We start from the raw sequence: 20089 nt of genomic DNA on the forward strand, positions 1-20089 counted from the left end.
CTTCGCACTGCGTGCCCTGCTTCAGGCGCTGGCCCTGCCCATGACCAATTCTTTTTCTTGATTTCGGCTATGATGTGCTCAACACCCGTTTGTTCCCTGACCCACTCTGTTCTCGTCTTGTCCCTTAGGGTTACACCTATAATTTTCCTTTCCATTTCTCGCTGCGTCGTCCTCAGCTTAAGTTCAATCCTCTTGGTAATCTTCCAGGTCCTTGCTCCGCAGGTAAGTATACCGGTAAGATGCAGCTATTGCATACCTTCCTCTTTAGGGATAGTGGTAATCTACCATTTATGATTTGTGAACGCTTTCGAATGTGCTCTACTCTATTCTTATCCTCCTGGTTACATCAATCTCGTGGTTCGGCTCCACCCTTATTACCTGTCCTAAGTAGACGTACTCTTTTACAACACCATGTTCACTGCTATCTATCTCGAAGCACTGTTCTCTTCGGAGGTTGTTAAACATTACTTTCGTTTTCTGCAGATTAATTTTTAGACCTACCTTTCTGCTCTCCTTGTCTAATTCAGTAAGCATGAATTGAGATTCGTCCCCTGAGTTATTCAGTGATGCAATGTCATCGGCGAATCACAGGCTACTAAGGTACTCTAATACCTCGTATCCCTAAATTTTTCCGTTATGGGGCTCTGAAAACCTCCTGTGCACGCGATAAATACCATTGGGGACATCGTATCCCCTAGTCTTACATACATCTTTATTGGTATTCTGTCGCTTTCTTCATGTAGCACTGTAATTGCAGTTGAACCGCTGTAGATTATTTCCAGGATGTTTATATATGCTTCGTAGGTGCCCTGATTCCGCAGTGTCTGCATGACTACTGATATCTCTACTGAATCAAATGCTTTCTCGTAACATATATGAAGGCTATAGGCATATATTTGTAGGGTGTATTCTGAGCGTTTCTCTATCACCTAATTGATAGTATTAATGTGGTCTATTGTTGAGTAGCCTGTATGAAATCCTTCTTGATACTTTGGTTGATTGAATTATAATGTCTTGATTGTGTTAGCAGTTACCTTTATAAATAACTTGCATACGACGGAGAGCAAGCTGATTGGCCGGTAATTCTTCAAGTCCATGTCGTCCCCTTTCTTATAAAGTAGGATGATGATAGCATTATTACAATATTCTGGTGCCCCTTCAGTCAGGAGACACTTCGTACAAAGGGTGGTCAGTTTTCTAACACAGTTTGTTGTCCGTCTTTCAGCAGATTTGATGTTACTTGATTCTCACCGGCACCTTTGCCTCTTTGCATTCCTTTTAAGGATTTCCTGACTGCTGTCATTACTGGTTGGATGTCATCTGGGTTACTGCTAGTTATTACATAAATACTCGTGGTTGTCCCGGATACTGTACTGTACATATCTCTGTAAAACGGCTACGCTACTTTGACTATCCTATGCATGACTGTAGTTCTTTTACCTTCCTTTTCCCTTAGTGTACACATCTGGTTTTTGTCTATCCCAAGTACCTCTAACTTCCACTGCACACTTCGTAATGATACTCACCAGATTATCATTCATTGCGTCAACGCTAAGGCTAGTTTTCTCGATGATAACCACATATCTGTTTTGAAGCTGGACTCAGAATGCCTGTACTTTCCCCATCAGCGCTAGCTCATTGATTAGCTTCTTGTGTATCAGTTGCTCTCGTTGCTTCTTCAAGTCTATAGGCGAATTGGAGACCTTACCATTCCATGGTCATTGCATCGTACCTTTCCAAGTACTTCTACATCCTGCACGATGCATGGGTGTGCACTCAGTATAAAGTCTATTTTGTTCTTACTTTCGTCATTAGGGCTCCTCCGTGTTCACTTACGGTTCACTCGTTTTCTGTGGAAGGTATTCAAAATCCATAAGTTATTTTCTTCTACTAGAATTCTAATGACTCTTCCTTGGCATTTCTAGTACAGATATATACGTGTACATATAAAATGCTTAAGTATATCCATGGACCGTATGGATTGATTGCTACCAATTTGGCGCCGTATACACGTAAAAATGTATGTGCTAGGGACGATCTCGAGGTCGCTTGATTCTTGCTCTTATCAAGGCACTTTCCGACAGCTGTAAAGGGCATAGGCTAAAAGAATATAGCACTTGGGCTACGGAAGTAAAATCTAGTTTTCCGAATGAAAACGTATGGAGTTCGTCGTTATATACATAGCATCATTTAGCAGCGTTAGCGTTTTGCGTGCGTTGAGCTTGTTACGAACTCCCAGTGGCAAGCTTCAAGTCTTCCATTTTTATCAGAATCATCTGACTGCCACAGTTAGTCTGATTTTGATGATGACACGTCTTATAACTACTTGGAGTCATTCTAATATTGACTTGCCTGTGTAGAAGCAGCAAACCCGATTTTTCGGGTGATTGGACCATTCTTATAGCTTAATGGCTGTATCTTTACCTTTAAATGTCCTTAAACTGCCGGACCAGTTTTAAGTAAAGTTTATTCATTGATTCAATATGTTCACTGAAACGCTCTGTGTTTCTCTATCAGAAGGACGAGCCCCCATGCATTGCGCACACCGGGTGTCCAGAGAGCATGCATGCCATCCGGCGTCTTTTCTGACGACGCTCATCAACTTATACCTTCAGTACCTCTTGTGCTGTCTGTAACAAACTCATCGTGCATTAAGTGTGGGAGCTGATAGATATGCGCCCACAAAACGGTTTGTAAGGTTCGCCAGTGTACCGTGTGATTCGTACTATGTTTCAGGTGCTTCGCTAAAACGGTACCAACGTAGAGAGATCAATAAAGAGAGAGAGAGAATCCGAGAAGGGCTGTTTCAAAACATACAAGCCTGGTCAAACATATCCTGTCTTCCATTTCACTCTTTCTCTAAAGGAATGCAACAGAGAAGTGGATCATTGTGAGAAAAAACACGTGAACCACATCATTTTTAGGCAAAATGTCGGCGAAGAGTAAGCCCCTTATATCTTTATTACTAGACCTGTGAAATGTATTTTCACAAAAAGTCGAATACCAGAAAGGTAGTTTTTCTGGTAATGTTTATATACACCTTCAATACAGTTGTGGTGTAGGTCGTAACTTCCTCAGTTCCCTCTCACATTCTGTTGATGTTTATTTCTCTGCGGACTTGAAGTCCAGGTCAATTTTTTTTTCGTCATCTAATATCTAGACCGTATAGGACTCTAAAGTGCATAGTAGGAATAGCTGCTTAGTCTGAATGCCTACTTAACATTCGAGTAAATCTGGCACCTATTTTCGACCCTGCGAACAAGCACCCAACAAGCAGTATTGCCCACGATGCTGCTGTCGTAAGTGGGCCGTGTTAAAATGAGGCGCCGATCGGGTCGGAGAGGCGGAGTTCGGCTGCCGGTCGCCGCGGGGTCGTTATTAGCAAGTCGTGCACGCGTCTTCCGGCCTGTCTATACTTGTCGCCTTCTGAAACGCGTCGCGTTCTAAAACGATCCTTGTCAGGACCCTTCTTGACTATCGTGTAATGTATACAGGTACCGACGACTAAATTTATCTGGCCTGGCACTGGAGGGGAGGAACAGTGCGTGGCTGCATGCATGTCGTCGCTGCTTGGCTTTCTTTTCGTTAGACGGGCGGATGGGGCTTACCGAGTGGTAAAGCTCTCCAGCTGTAGATGAGGTGCAGTATGTATGTGTACACGTACCGCCGACAAACAGGTGACGGATTTACCGCCGCTGGTGTGTACAGGAGCAAGACGCAATCATCGCCGCCGACGCTGTTCTCTGCAGCTTGGTCTCTCGAGGCGTGATGTGGGCAGTGGACCGACTGCTCTTGTCGTGCTGTTTGGAGATCGTATTCATTCTGTTCGAACGGAGAGATATATTGCGAGTAAATACGACCATGTCTTGCTGGTTCGCACACGCTATACCGACGTCGGAAGTCGGCAAGAGCCTGGGTCATGTGCAAGGTCGTTGCACGTGGTTAAACGACTCCTTTTGCTTATTTTTCGTGTCGCCTTGGCGCAGACTGTGTACTCGGTTGCGTAGCCTCGCACCTGAAAGTGGATGCATTCGTTGCAGGCGATGCCATTCATAAGTTTGTGCGTTTGTTTCGTTACATCTGCTTGGTCTAGGCCCGTGCAAGCCTGTATACACACGACTGGTAAAGTTCGACACCCACTGAGCAAGTGTGCTTGTTAAAAACAGCTAGTGTTTCTTTGTGGCTTGCGAATAAGCAAACTACTGCCACCATGACAGTTGTTTCTAAATCCTTGGTGATGAAACGAACAGCAAAATACGTGACCACGTCGCGCGTAATTCTACAGGACGGGCGCGAATTTGATCGCGACGCGTTGACAAAAATGCGAGCTGGCAAGAATGCGAAAACTGTGAAGATGCGTGTGCATCTTCACATTTTCAAAGCGAACCACCGTTTCAAAGCGAACCTTTCTGCACTTTTAGGAGCTGGATGTATATGCATGATGTCTGTAGTATGTGGTGCATCCACCTTCATGCAGCAACTTGAAGTCAGCATAGTGAACATTAGACACCGTAGACATGTCAAATGTTGCTCCAAGCCATTTCGAATAATAAAAAAGTGGCAACATTGGTCAAAAGTAAGCAGGAATGTTTTCGCCTACATATCAACGGAGGTGCTGTCGTGTACAAGTCTGCGCGTTGGGATGCTCCCCCACTCTATACGCTCCATCGCGCGCGCACTAAGTGGAATGTTGTATTGGTATCAAAGATGGCGCGGCGCTGCTAGATCCTTGGCTATATTGTAGGAGGCTTGTTGATGTTACGGTTTTTTGTTCAACAGTCAGGAAGTTTAGAAGGAACTAAAGTGGTTTTCTTTCGAGCTTCTTGGGATGTTTTCAAACCTTTCCTCTTTTAATTTACACCTGTGTGCGGGCATGTGTAAATTGAAATAAAACAATCAATTTAAACAAATGGAAGGCTTGCCTATTCCGCAATGCCCGCCTAAGTTCATAACAGCGAAAGCTGTTATGTGATCGCAACACAGTTCACGTGTGGCGCTGTAGTGGTCCGCCACCGGTTTCCGTAACCACTATCACACAGAATAATTAAAAAAAACTTTGTCAATAACAAAGCCCCCATAAAACAAGGTCATTTGAACTCGGGTCCCCTGCGTGCCAGCCCAGTATGATCCAGTTCCAAGCCCACACCGGTGCTTGGAACTGGCGTTCCAACTGGCCCTAGGTAGGCTTGATTTCGGGAAAGGAATCGCTTTACTATAAGTAATAAAGTGTTTTGCAACATCAAAGGAACAACCAGGCGTCACACATTGTGAATTGCGTAACGAGTGGGTCGTCTAATGCTCCAGCCCATTACAGAAGCTTGTTCTTGATCACTTACTAACTGTGACGCATACCCGCTTCAGGCATGATTTTTCAGGCGTAATACGGGTGTAGCGGATACCAAGCTTCTATGAAGAATGATGAAAGATAGCATAGTGAGTGCCGGCTAGCTACTCAAAAATTTTGATTATATACAGTGGAGTGGCTACCCAGCAAGTGTACTTGTAGCAGTTACCCTGAGAGTTATTAGAAAAGGCTCTTAAAGGCCACTCTTCCAGCTTTCGCTGTGACTGTGCTGCGCGTGCTGCGCAGGCCGGGCGTTTTTTTTTTTTTTGATGGTATTACAATTGATGGCAATGAAAATAGTCGAGAACTCGTATATTTTGGACCCATGCAAAATGTGTGCACAGAACCGACTTCTACGACCACCAACTAGCCCGAATTTCTTCCTTGAACAGTGTGTACCATAGCAGCAGCGCTTGTACAAAGACCCACGTAAAACTTATGTACAGCTGCAATACATGCACGGAGATGGACGAATGCACTACGAAGCGTATAATGAATACACGCAAATGCGCTATCAGGTCGAACGTCTCGAATTTTACAATCACCTTTTTCTGCTTGACCGAAGCAGCTTATATACCCTACTCGGCACTCTATTTGTTGCATTCGAGGGGCAGGGAACAAGCTCGGCGACTATACATCGTTAATAAAACCTATATGTGAATAATGTCGCAAAATGGAAACAGAAAAGTAGCTGGAGGACTGAACTCTTCAGAAGATGAGAAATAAGCTCTTTCTTGGAGTGCGGGTCAAGCGCAGCATTCCTTGTACTAGGTAGATCATGCGTATACAGATGATATGTGGTGTTTAACGTTCCAGAATCACCCATATGATTATGAGAAACGCCGTAGTGGAGGGCTCCGGAAATTCCGACCACCTGGGGTTCTTCGACGTGCGCCCAAATCTGAGCACATGAGCCTACAGCATTTTCGCCTCCATCGAAAATGCAGCCGCCGCAGCCAGTATTCCATACCGCGACCTGTGGGATCAGCAGCCGAAAACCTTAGCCACTACGCTCTAAAATAAGAGCGAGTAAAAAGGGCGTCATTTTGTCCCACAACAATAATCGTCATCTATATTGCGTTCCATCCTTGCGCTATCGCCGCGCGCCCGGTACATTCCGGTCACGATCGACATGCCCATTATCAGGGTTACATTGCATTCTCGATAGGAAAGTGGCCAGCGCCGAGTTTTCAAGGAAGGAAGCACACGCTAGCCTGATGACGATTATTGTTGTGGGACAAAAAGACACCCTTTTTACTCGATATTTTTTTAAAGTGTAGACCACCACGGCAGGGCTAGATCACGCGTACCGATTGCCGATAACGATTGGACTGCAAAGCGCCCTGGACAGTGTAATAAAATGCAAGACATTCTATCCGAATCCCGCTGCACCGTGCGAAAACTTATCAATTGCCGCCACGAACTGTATGTACACGGAAGTTGTTGGAATGCTTTCAGATAACTACACGCACTTCCTGCAGCCCTTCCTTTAGCAGATAAAAGCAGGCTCGCTCCACCAGCATATCGGCAATTCGCTGCCTAGTTTTTGGTGTTTTATGTGCGCGTGCGCTGTGGTAATGGCTCCAACATTGCATTCATCACTCTTATGTTTCGTCCAATTTTCTTTGTTTTTTTTTTCTTGCGTGAGCGTGGCAGGATGCACAGACTGAGTTCCCCAGAAAACTCCTATTTTCCACTGATTACTGACTGAAATTGAACCTAAGCAATATATAGTCGCGAGTGCGTTTAGGAGGCAGCTTGTCTGAAGAGAGGGGGGAAAAGCCTTTTTTGCTCTTTAACACCGTCAAGCAAAAAAAAGAGAGAAAGGGATGAGCTGAGGATTAACAGATCAGTGTACACATATAGATGGAATGCCATGAATATAAGGCGCATGAGCGGAAAAACAATGTGGTATATACGTCTGAGTTCTGTGGCGTTGCACAACTGCGTGGGTCGACATCGTGCATAGCAACCCTTCTTTTCCGCCCTATATATGTGGCGTAAGTTACGTCATTGAAGATACACCACCAGTTGGCAGTTATACCGTGCACGTTTCGAGAGTTCATGGGTTGTCTCGTTCTTTTATATACAGGCCTATCATTAGTCGTAGCGGAAGGATACGATCGTACAAGTGCGCAAATTCACATGTTTCGTGCGGCATACACCGAAAGGTTCCTGCATACTACTGTCGAGGTCGCGAGAGTGTCCCGGGCTTGTCGCACGAAGGTGACCAGGACGCTGTCCTACGGCGAAGAACTGGGCCGTAGAACAACAATGCGCGATAACGAAAAACAGCTCGCGGGGTCGGAAGAGAACACGAGTAAGAGAAAAGAAATTGGCGCGCAGCTGTACAGATTGAGAGAGACAAAGCCGTTTTCGCCACGAGCCACAGAAGGGGGGGCTGACCTTCTTCGAGATAAATGGCGGCTCGATCCTGGCTGCGCGTTATCCGGCGGTGATCATCTGCGCAACGTCCCGGATTTCTAACCAACCGCGCACCGCGTCGTCATGCACCGCTGTCCAGCGGGAGCCCGCACTTCTTTTAAAGTGGCGTCGTCGCCTTAGTTAGCGAGCGCCTCTTCCGGCAGGGTTGCAAGCACCGCTGTCACGGCGAACAATGCAGCCACTGTGCGTATATCGCTTAGCGGGACAAAGGCGCATACACGCGTAAGGACACCCTCTCAAACTCCTATGCATTCACTCCCCCGCAATTATAGTGGCGCATTCACGTGACGCGCATGGCTTATGCGCCGCCATCGAGAACCGTTCACGGTTAGAGCGCGTATATATAATTCGGTTTTCATAACACTGTCGGCTCTTGGTGCGGCCGGCTGGTGGGAGAGGGCGCGAGGGTTGCAGCAGCGCTGGCGCACAAAATGACCCGTTTCGTAGGGCCTCAACATCGACTGTTGTTGAGGCCACGGCGCGTCAATGCGCGCGCGGAGCGGTCGCTTTTCGAGCACGACCCGACCAATTCTCTTTCGTGGTGGTGTTCGCCTTTCTGAAATTTATTGGCGCCGAGTCGTCGCTGGCCGCCCAAGACAACCTACTACTGAGACAAAGCTTGCGAACCACTTGTTCTTTCTTTGTTTTTGTTTTCTTTCGGGACGAAGAAGAGAAGAAAGTAAGAAGAACTGAACATAAGTCTGGGAAGTCGGGAGTGGCTTGCGTACAAGGCATTGCAGCGAGTGGTAGATGTATGGCGTTCCATACGGGGTTCAGGATCGTGCGCCGCACCATTTCGCAAACGACATGACGGCGGGGCACATGCTCTCTTTTGACTTTGCAACTTTTACACCCAAGAAAGTAGAACCTATGAAAGAGCACAGATTTAGAAAAAAAAAGGACCACGTATATATATATATATATATATATATTTCACACTGAAAAGGGCATTTCATGGAAACCCTGCGTGTGTGTGTGTGTAAAGAAACCGTTCCTCTGCCCAAGTATTTCTTTTCCTTTTTTGGCGTAAATCTTGTTTTCCGACAACTCCTTTTTGGTGGAAGTATATACTACACGATCAAATACGGGGCGCCCATATCGCCTCTGTCGATCGCCTGCTTCGGCGTAAATTGCAACGCTGCTTTTTGCGCACGCTCGAAATGTAAGGTGTTATAGGCCCCCGTTACACAATCCATAAATCTTGCCGAGTCACTCAGTGCCGCTGTCGCAAGGTACGGTCGGAGCCATCCTTCTTCTCCCGCTATCTTTCTTCAGGTCCGGACCAGCCCCTACACCACTTCCTCTCTCTCCTTTAATTTATCAGTTCACGCATAGCCTTTTTACGATCTTAAATCTCGCGTGCTGGCGTTTCTTGTACGCTTCTACTCTTACATTCCTGTCCTCCTCTCTCTTTCTCTCTCTCTCTCTCTGGTGTCCATTCCACGAGTTTCTGGTGGGCGCCTCATGCACGGAACGATTTGCAAAACGGGACCTCGGTACACCAAGCGTGCAACCTGCAGGAGGGCACGAAGCCGACTGCCACTCCCCTTTGGCCGGCGAGATTACTCTCTGCTTTGACTATTGCGTCCTCCTCCTTTTTCTCTTCTCCTGCTTCATACTTTCGCGTTGGCGTGGTGACAAACGGTTCTCGGCTTCCGGATTCCTTCGGCGAGAGCCGGCCCCGCAAAGTTCACTCTGCGTATAATCAAGCGTGCTCCCATTAATGAGGCGCCTCCAACGATCGTTAATTCGCGTTGGTCAGGTTCGCGCGGTGACACATTGCTCTCTCGCCCGCCTCGTGCAAGGGAGCGGCCGCGCTGTTTGTCTGCGGTCGGGTGGGTTGGAATGTTGTACGCTACAGAAGCAAGAGGACAGTTAACCTGGCACAAGTAGGTAAAGTGAGTGAAGACAGAAAGAAAAACAAGTGTTGGACTGCGCCACTGAACGGCGTCGGAAAGTATACCTATAGGAACAAATATCCCATATGCGTATGGGGAGCGCACCGTATACTTGAGACGTGTTCGACTATACACCCGCGCGCGATTTCTTGTTTATGTGATTCACGCAACGACCGACACCGGGTATGCGTGTCACGAAATGAAATTTCAGTGGAGAGCGTCGACGCTTCGAGAACAGCCATGGTTGTTGTCTTGTACAACTATAGGAGCTGTTAGCGTTACGACAGGCCCAGTATTTGTAGAGGTTTCGTCATCAATCAACGTAGGACAGTGAATATGTTTACTATAGACTAGCTACGGCCGTGAATGTTGCAATGCGTCACTGTCTCCCATCCCGTTGAAAAAAAAAAAGCAAGAGATGCGAATAACACCTACTACAAGGTTGCTTCACAACGCGCAATATTAAGCGCAGTAGTAAAAGCTCGAACGCTCAAGGGAGTGAGAGTATATTTAAAGAGGAAGAAATATATATAGGCGGAGGTCAAAGTGTACGAACGCAACGCAAGTGAATATGCAAGAACAGAAATGCATTTATATATATATATATATATATATATATATATATAAGGGTAACACGTGTATACTTAAGGGCTCGTTTTTCGTGTTTTACACAATATAATAAGATCTAACAGAGAATAATGCCCAGGAAGGTATAGGGGAAGTTATTAGGTCAATTGTAATGTAAATGAGAAGAAAGAAAAGTGGGTGAAAAGATAACTTGCCGTAGGCAGGATCCGATATATATATATATGTATATATATATATATATATATATATATATATATATATATATATATATATATATATATATATATATATATATATATATATATATCCTCTGGGACGGCTGAGGGTAATAGAAGTCTTATATGATTTGTGGACTTGAGAGGTCAGTTGCCCAGTGGTTCAAACCACGACCCGGAAAAAGGAGGTAATGACTTTGTTTTCGCAGTGAATCCAGTTGCCGTAAACATCACTCGCACCTTCATCTGAAATCATCGCACAGAGGTGGTGTCTGTGACGCTTGTGCTGGTAACGAGGCGACATCGTAAGCAAAGTTGTAGCGCTGTACACCAGTTTATGAAAGCTACGTTTGTTGGACTTGTATACGGTATAAGGCTATAGTGCTGTGGTGAAAGCTTGCATGCACAATTCATGCCAGTCTGAAACCTGTAACTACCAAAGCGACAGCGCGTTCGTGCTTTAAGCTTTTGAATTGGCAGATATATTTATCTAATGTGGTTTGTGCAATGTGCTCCCTCATTTCAGAACAAGATAAAAATGCGCAATACGTGAAATGATAGCTGTGGTCGGAACCTTATGCGGAGACACAGGCTGCGTCCTCGGCAGTTAACGCTGTTTTTATAACATAAAATTTGAGCCATGTCTGCGCAGCCTCGCTTGTTGGGATATCTAGCTGCAGCAACGACCAATGACAATACTATAGAGAACAACTTTAGTCTATGACCGTGGACATGCAGTATACATGCGGGGAAGAAAAGTAAGGGACACTATCCGCATACAGATTCTCCTTTGCATTTTAGGCTGCATGCAAGTCTCGAACGCTGCTGCGGTTCTCATAAAAAGTCTACATCCCGCACCAACTATGCCCGCCAACGTTTTTTGCGTTTTTCGTTTTTTTTCTTCACGCACCTAATAATAAATAAAGCGCAAAACGTGGCAGGCTTACACAGTATGAAGCGCGGTTGCGAAAACCCCTCCGTGCGGGCCGGAGATTTTCTAGAGACTGTCCGGCGTTAATTGCGCAGCAAAATGTGAGAATTACCCCATTTCGGGGGCACGCTATAGGTCACACTCTTCCCTAGGGGTCAGCCGCCGCGGTGATCGCGACCGTGTCTCCCGCGCCCCGCTGCGATGTCACCAACCGTCCTCTCCGAAACAGCCCCCCCCCCCCCTCCCCAGTCTCACACACCATCATCGTAAACGCGCTTGCATGCTGCAGTGTACACGTGTATCTGACCGTACCGAACCGCTAAATGTGAGCGGAAACTGACACTGCGTACCCTACCCGTAGTACTTTTGCAGTGAGAGAGAGGACAACGTTTCGACCTCGATCACTTACCCTATATGCCACAAAATGTCATGGTGTTACACTAGACCGTCTATAGGAAGCTGTATAAAGCATAGCGCTTCAGCCAGCACCGAAATGGTGGCTATAGTACACGGATTTGCCTAAACTATGTTCTTTCTGCTTCGTGTGACTGCATGTGGCTTGCAGCGGCTTTGTCGCAAGACCAAGTTTAGCGGATTCCAGCAGTCTCCCTCCACCGCGTCGACCCTGTTAGGCGGGCCAATTCAAATCGGCTCACGAGGTTCACAGCCAGCCATTCTTTCATTCGAAGCAAAGGCCAAAACATAACAAGCAAATCCACTAGGGTGTTCGGAGACGCAAGCATGAAAGACTAATCGAATCCATAATTCCCATTGTGGTTGAATCATCACAACATCCCAGTTCTCTCAATAAATATTGTAGGAAACTCTGCGATATATGCGAGTGTAATCCGTGCTAATAAAAAGGGGAGGGTGCTGGAGTTCGCTCTGCAGAGTTGAACGCGATGTATAAGGCCCTTCGCGCGTCGGCTTGCCACGCTTCGCTTCTTGGTGGGACTCCTCAACCCAGCCGCAGGGAAAAGATTGTCTGTGGGCGTAACGCTGACCGTTTTTAACTTTCCCAAAATGCCACGGAAGAAGAAATGAGAGGAAAGAGCATGCCCAGCCAGCGCGCTACGTGAAAAGTGTGGAGTAAAGGACGTCATGGCGGCCATATATATTCATTGGGCACAATGGCGGCATTGCTATGGTTACGTGTTGCGCAGTGTAGTTTGGCAGTGAGCAGCATTGACTGCTGGCGGCATGTGCGCCTTCGTCGGTCTCGTACTGAGCCGTGGCGGACAATATCAGTGCTCTGTGCGGCGTTGTTAGTTACGCAGTGTTTGTACTCCTTGGTACTCCTGGCAGCGTTTACAAAACCTTTTGTTAGCCACGTGACCTCAACAATACGTAGAACGACTGCATAACCATGCGCCGTGCGGCGGATGACGCAGATGAAGTATTTGAAGGGTTCAGCGAAATTCAGTTTGGGCACTATCACGAAACGGAATCACTACGAACGTCTTGCAGGTCAGTGACGGTTGTGCAGTATTCCTGCTTGTCACAACGAATGAAACTTTTGTGCCCAGCAAAACGATATGAGGACCATGTGCACACTCGTAGTTTCGTGTTCGATATGTGCACAGTAATAACTTGCATGTGCGCATTAAAGCACGTTTTCTGTTTCGCTAGCTGTGCTCGTCCCCGGCATTGTAATCTCAACGTTAGACCAACCGCGTTCAAGTATCACTTGCGCCGTGCACGAGGTGACTGTGGTTGCACGAGGCTGACGCCGGTGAGGTTTACCAGGAAGACGGGCACGGTGACTGGGCGCCACGTCGGCCGCGTGAGAGACGGAAATGCCACCCCAGAAGGCGACCGTGTTGTCTGAATAGTGCGTGAAATAATGGCGTCAAAACAGTGACTCCACAATCTCCGTTTTCAGTGCATCTAGCGCACGTGGCCGGCGTTCTCTTGTGCTTGCGTATTTCTCGGCGAGCCGTTACTCGCTGTTAATACCCGGACGAAATGATTTCGCCAATGGCATCGCGCTGGCCCAGCGTGTTGTGCCCCGTTCCGTTGGTTGCGGATCGCCACGACACGCGCGCCGCGCAGCCCATGTACTTTTCGAACCGGAGAGAGAGCCGCGCCTTCTGCATCGCATTCGGATATAAACAACAACAGAGGAGAATTCGCCCAGTCAGTATGGCCGACTTCCGGTTTCACCACGGCTTCACAACGAGTGATGTCAGGGCATCTCCTCAGTTGTTTTCTTTGTCCATGCGAGAATGCCTATACTGCAAGTACAGATGTGAGGTGCCCACTGCATCGTAATTCACCATTTTTCTTTAGCGAAGTACCCACTACACGTCCACTAGGCGAAAGCGTACCTGCACGCTTGTTGATGCCGTGACTAATTCTTATAAATTGTACCTGAGCGTTTTGTAATGAGTAGGCAGCTTTGAACCACCCTCCAGGCAGTCACACTTCGCATGGTGTGACGCCAGGTGCGATTCTACACTTCTGACTCGCTATATTGCACGTGTTGACGCGACTCCTCGCACATGCCTGCATCGTGTTTTTATTTCTTTTTGTCGAATAAGCTTTAAGAACTAGCGTGAATTTATGGTAGAACACCTGACTTACACGCAGAATGCCTGGGTTCGATGCGTGAACCGTAGTTGGCATTTGACATCGCATGATCATGGCATTATTATGGGGTAACTCGAAACAAAAAAGAAATGCGCATAAAGTTTAGGACAGGGCTTCTAGTTGATGAACCTAAAGATTTAAGAGAGTGTGTGTATATCAGGTTCACTTGTATTCTACGGTGATGCACGTATGCCCCCGTTGCCTCTGTTCCGTTCAAAACAAGCTCAGTGCGACAGAAGGAAAGAAGGAAGGAAAATAACTCTATTTTGGTCCGCCGGAACGCGCCTGAGTGACGCACCCGACTCAGTCCCAAGACTTCGAAAAGACAAAGTTGCGGAGGGGGGGGGGGGGGGAGTGGGCTGTGTTGGAGAGGCCCACGTATATACGTAGTCGTTATTAATAAGACCCACGCTGCTACTGGATAACTGAGAGGAAAGCCCGCTTACAGGCTCGTAATCAGAACACGGTCACCCAATTCCTTGTGGGCCGCGTGTCTTAACCGCAATCCCGGACAGCACTGCCCGCGCCTGGCGATCGCGCGCCGTGCATCCGTCATTCCGTAAACTTCACGGACGTATGGGCCGTTCAACCCTCTGCAGATTTGCAGCCGTAGAACAAAAAAGAAAAACACCGCCTGCGGGAGGAACAAGCACACTTTCTCCGCACGGTTGTGTCGATGAAGGTTCCGCGTATGCATACATAAGCAGGTGCGAAGAAAGCAGGACGACGATCCGAGAACTGCCGAGGCGAACTCATCAATCAATTCATTCCGCACAGCGTCCCCTGCGTGCATGCATATACAAGCCACGGGGATATACGTGCACGGCTTTCTCACGCGGCGACGGCCGTAACGGCGGAGAGCGGTCGTCGCAGAGCGAGCAAACAAAGTGACTTGAGTTGAAGGAAGCGTCTCCTCTTTTTCTATATAAGCGCCAAGTCGTCGTCGTCGTCGTCGAAGCGCTTCGTTTTGGGCAGTTTCGTTGCGCCGTCTGCGAGTAGAGTGGATTGTTACGCTCGTCATTCCAGCGCTGCAGTCGCAGAGGTCGACGGGCGCGCTCGTGTTAGGGCGTTTGTTTATTATTATACGTTCGTGGACCCAGTCCCGCTTTTTCGGCCCTTGTCAAAACCCATCTTCGACCGCTTTGATTGAAGGAGATGCATATACAACAAGGAAAAAAAAAGCACTGATCGTTCACATAGCCTGGCGTATATGGGACGCCTCCTTCTCTTCGTTGTCGTTTTCTTTACGCTCGTAGTGGCGAAAAGTGGGAAATCTTCGACACTGAAATGCGTTTTCTCACAAGACTTCTCCTTCTTGCTATTCACGAGTCTATACATACATGATTCCGTTTGGGTCACCTCTAGAGAGAAATATGCATTCGCAAAGCGGACGCGCTGTGATAGCGCTCCCATCTTTCCCGCCAACGCTTATGGATTCTAAAGGAATGCCGCAGGCAGCCACTGTAAAGCCACTAGACTATACTAAGCACCCACTCAGAGGAGTGGACATAGGCGGCTCAGGACTGCAAGGGCATGGCGTCACATGCCAATAATCATGACGGGAGGTGAAACACTCTCTCTCTCTCCCTCTCTCTCTGTCATACACACTATATATATATATATATATATATATATATATATATATATATATATATATATATATATATATATATATATATATATATATATATATATATATATATATATATATATAGATATATATATATATATATATATATATATATATATCTATATATATATACAGAGAGAGAGAGAGCATCGAACGCGTTATTCGAAGGTCATAGGTTCGATTCCTGCTCACGGCTGGTTATTTTTTCATGCACTTTTCTTTCTTCTTATTTACATTCCATTGGTTCTAATAACTTCCCCTGTACATTACTTGGCATTACTGTCTGTTAGATTTAGATCTTATTAATATTGTGTTAAAACATGGAAAAACGAGCCCTTAGGTATACACTTCTTTCCCTTATATATATATATATATATATATATATATATATATATATATATATATATATATATATATATATATATATATATATATATATATATATATATATATATATATATATATATATAGGAAAAATAAGTATACCCCTCTAAAAAAATGTTTATTGGTGACGTTTCGATCGGAGAACGATCTTCATCAGGCCTGGTCTAATAGTCTGATGAAGATCGGTCTCCGATCGAAACGTCACCAATAAACACTTTTTTTAGAGGCGTATACTTATTTTTTCTTAATTCTACGTCAACCGAAGCCAGAGTCTTTATAATCTACGTGTATATATATATATATATATATATATATATATATATATATGAGTTTTCTGGTAGATCACGTTCGGTAGCAAACGATTTTCAATGTGTTTTCGTAGAAGCACCTTGGCGTTGCGACGGCAATCGCACCAGTAATATTGAAGTGTGCTGCAGAATGCTTGGCACGGACGCCACCTGCATGAGCAGACAGCGGGACATGCACAGGCTTTACGGCTGAGAAATCCCGGCACTGCAAACACCCTAGCGGCGAGCCCTCTTTTACGGCTGCACAGAGTGCTGACATTTTCCGATGGTTGAGGCTGGAAGGAGGAGACTTGACGCTGAGCTGCAAGCAAGGAAGCTCGCGGCACCAGGGGAGCATGATATAATACCGGTTTTGGTGTGGTTAGCCCATCTTACCTATCAGCCTTCCGAACGTTACACTCTTTAAATGCTCGCGTGTGTATCTATATATACCTTAGTGCGAAACTCTAAATGGCCCGCACGTTTACGCGTGGATTTCAAAAGCGCGCAGTAAACTGGTCGCCTCGCGCGCTCATTTTAAAATAAAAGCGGCTTAACGACACTCCGGTATCGCTGAGGATACGTACGGAAGTCGTAAACGGCTGGAATATCGACCTATGCAGGCCATGTTGTCGTTCTAACAATCACGCATCTAAATAATTATCAGTTTTCCCAAGTCGAACACTGTAGCAACTTACTGTGCGCTGAATAGATTACTGTATCCAGAGACTTCATGCCTTACATTCGCTTCATTTTTTTTTCTCTTTTTCGCTTTGTTCGTGACCGGTGTTGGGAACCTGTCTGCCAAAACTGAAAGATTGCGTTCGAGCCGTTGATTGCGTCCGAGACATTGACCAGTGGTACCGTCGAAGTGTGCGTCTGAAGAGGAAAATACTATACTAAGAAAAAATAACAAGACTAACAAGAAGTCTTACTCGTTAAGTGGCCTTTTTGTGGGATTTCGCACAGTGTGTGTGGGAGCAGAATACAGAACTCACTCTCCTCCGCCTCCTGCTTTTTTTTGTCCGTCTTTGCAGGTGACGTGTCTTCGGTGGAGATGGTTCAGGTGCTACAGACGCAGTTCGCGCCGCTAGCTGAGGCGCTGTGCAAGGCCGTGTTCGACTTGACATCGCGCGGCTCTACAGCCACATTGGACACCATATCGGCGCAGCTGGGACAGGCCTTCCCGGCCATCGAAAGGCCCGGCGCCGACGTCGTCTACAGGGCGCTCGGAGCTCTCATCCGGGAGCGCAGGCTCTACCACACGGGTCTCGGATACCAGGTTGTCACTGCATACACTAACATATTGAGCGCGAAAGACGTGCTTTGAACCAAATAGAGGCGTGGTAACTACACTACTGTAGAGGTGAGGAAGTATAAAAGAACAACAAACATTAAAAAATCAGACAGAAAATGGAGGAAAAATGTAAACAATCAATGCATTGGATGGGGTCAAAATGAAGTATATATGCTGTTGAGTTACGAAATCGAATAGTCATTATTAGCCGATATTAGACAACAGTCTGCCAACATTATAGCCATCTTTGTCTAACATCGGTCATTGCATAAGGTTGGTAGAGAAGGCTCAAAATGGCAGCGTCTTGAAAAAAAAAACGAAATAGAATTTTGCACGAACGCTCAGTGCACGCACTAAAGTTTGGTAGCTTGTCGCGCAGCCTACATCACGTGGCTCACGAGTATTGAAACAACGCTTTGAAAATGGTCTTTTCAAAGCGGTTTTTTGAAAGCTGTCTTTGAAGCGGTCAGACTTCTTAACAGAACGAGAAAAAAGAGCATATATGTATAACCAACACTCCTCGTCAAGGAGGAGTGCTGGTTATATATACGTAAGGTTATATATACATATATATATGTAAGCGTCATCTATGTTCGCGTTTTTCAAACTTATGGTCTTTTGGCCTCCGGCAGCGCAATGCTCACAGCTATAATTAAGCCATGGGCCTTTTATCTTTCATTGCAGCCCTTGACCCATACTATTGCAATGCCATAAAATTGCCGTATAGAGCAGGTAAATGGCGTCACTGTTCACAATTTCGAGTGCCTTTTATTTAATTAAAACTAAATTGTTACTCTCAAAATTCGCGATAATGTCAACTGTAAATTTGACAAAGCTTTTCATTCGTATGTTCTCTGTCACATTTCGATTACTTTGGCTAATATAACCGGCCGAGAGTGGAGATTGCTTCAATTTTTTTTTTGTTGCGAGCAAAATTTAGCGATACAACTTTTTCTTTCGCAGTATTGCTTTTCGAGCCCCCTATACGCTCAAATTGTCCTGCCATTCTTCAGGAATGTATGTAATCTTGTAAAACAAATAATATAATAATAATAATAATAATAATAATAATAATAATAATAAAATAATAATAATAATAATAATAATAATAATATAACGAACCCATCTAATTTCGAATGATTTTTTTTCTTGCCCCCTTCTTGCGTGACCCCAGGTCGCGGCCCCGGACACCTTCCTGCAGACCTCCCCGTCACCGGTGCCCACCGAGCGGCCCATGCTGTTGACCAACGAAGAGGCCATCTCGCGGCTCCACGGAAGCCCCGCGCACACCACGGACGAATCGGCGGCCGACGGCAGCACCCTGGAGCGCAGTGCCTCCATGCGGCTGCTCCGGACCCGCGCCGGGGCCTCGGACGAAGGGCTGGCGGCTCCCGGGAGCCGCTTGTGCCGCAGCAGCTCGGTGCGCCTCTGCCGCTCGTCGCCCGCGCACGACGGACTCGTGTCCACGACGCAGTCAGTGGGAGCTGGCGGCAAGCGCCACCAGGAGGGCAGCGCTAAACGTGAGTCCCGTTTCGTAGTGTGGCAGCTTGGGCTAGTTGGTATGGCATGACTATAGTTATAGCGCGATAACAAAACGACGACACAGAGACAAGAAGTCCTTCGTGTCCTTCTTGTCTCTGTGTCGTCGTTTTGTTCTCGCGCTTTAACTATAGTCCCGTTTCGGGTCTGGCGTTCCCTTGACTATATAGCAAATGCGTGCGTGGTATATCCTTGTAAGCGGGGCGATAACATAGCCGAACGTCGATGAGCCAGTCCGTCGATGAAGGGTGTCAAAGGGTGAAACAAATAATCGGTTCAGATTTATACATTCTGTTCTGAAAACTCCACTGACGTTGATTTAACCGTAATATGTTCAATATTACAGCAGAGAGTCAAAGTATCACTGTTAAATTTTTCACCAAAATATCCCGCGGATTTGAAGGTGTTATTTGCATCCTTTTGTGATCCAACGAAATTTACTTGAACTTTGGCTGTTAACTCTCTGCCCCCCTCAGATGGCAATGTGCTTCGTTATTTACTTATTAAGAATTACGTATGCTATAGTAGATGCCCTAAATATCTATTACGTTATGGTTATTGGTGTGCGAACTTCAAGGCGCCGCCGTACCCTGCAGCATTTTCTTTTTGCACATTTGCTCGCTTACCAAATGAGCTTTGGCGGCAAGCATGGGTATTTTCATATTTTTGTAGAGTAATTTAATGATACTTTAAAATTCGCTTTCCTTTAGTGCCCCTCAAAGTGAGGGAGAACTCAGCGCAGGAAGACAGTGATAAAAACACACGCCTTACACACAACGAGCGTTCATATAGTGTACTGGGTGTTCTTTGAGCCCATCTTTTTGCTCAGCGATTTCTCCATGCAATTAATTATGAAGCAAATTACCTTAATCAATGTCGTGCTGAGTGGAAGCAGATACTTGGCACCACTTTTCGAACACTGGTGGCACAGCGAGTGCGGTC

The 20089-nt window shown here is 46.2% G+C and overlaps 1 protein-coding gene across 1 annotated transcript in view; it reads left to right on the forward strand.

The window, feature by feature from the left end:
- ko (Stork-head domain-containing protein knockout) overlaps positions 1-20089 on the forward strand; it is a 370856-nt gene that overhangs the window by 285921 nt on the left and 64846 nt on the right. Inside the window, exons 2-3 of the mRNA XM_075879081.1 lie at positions 17349-17593; positions 18783-19128. Coding sequence (XP_075735196.1) covers positions 17349-17593; positions 18783-19128 — 591 coding nt within the window. The remainder of the gene's footprint in view (positions 1-17348; positions 17594-18782; positions 19129-20089) is intronic.

This window comes from Rhipicephalus microplus, chromosome X (assembly GCF_043290135.1).
Source record: "Rhipicephalus microplus isolate Deutch F79 chromosome X, USDA_Rmic, whole genome shotgun sequence".
Lineage (NCBI taxonomy): Eukaryota > Metazoa > Arthropoda > Arachnida > Ixodida > Ixodidae > Rhipicephalus > Rhipicephalus microplus.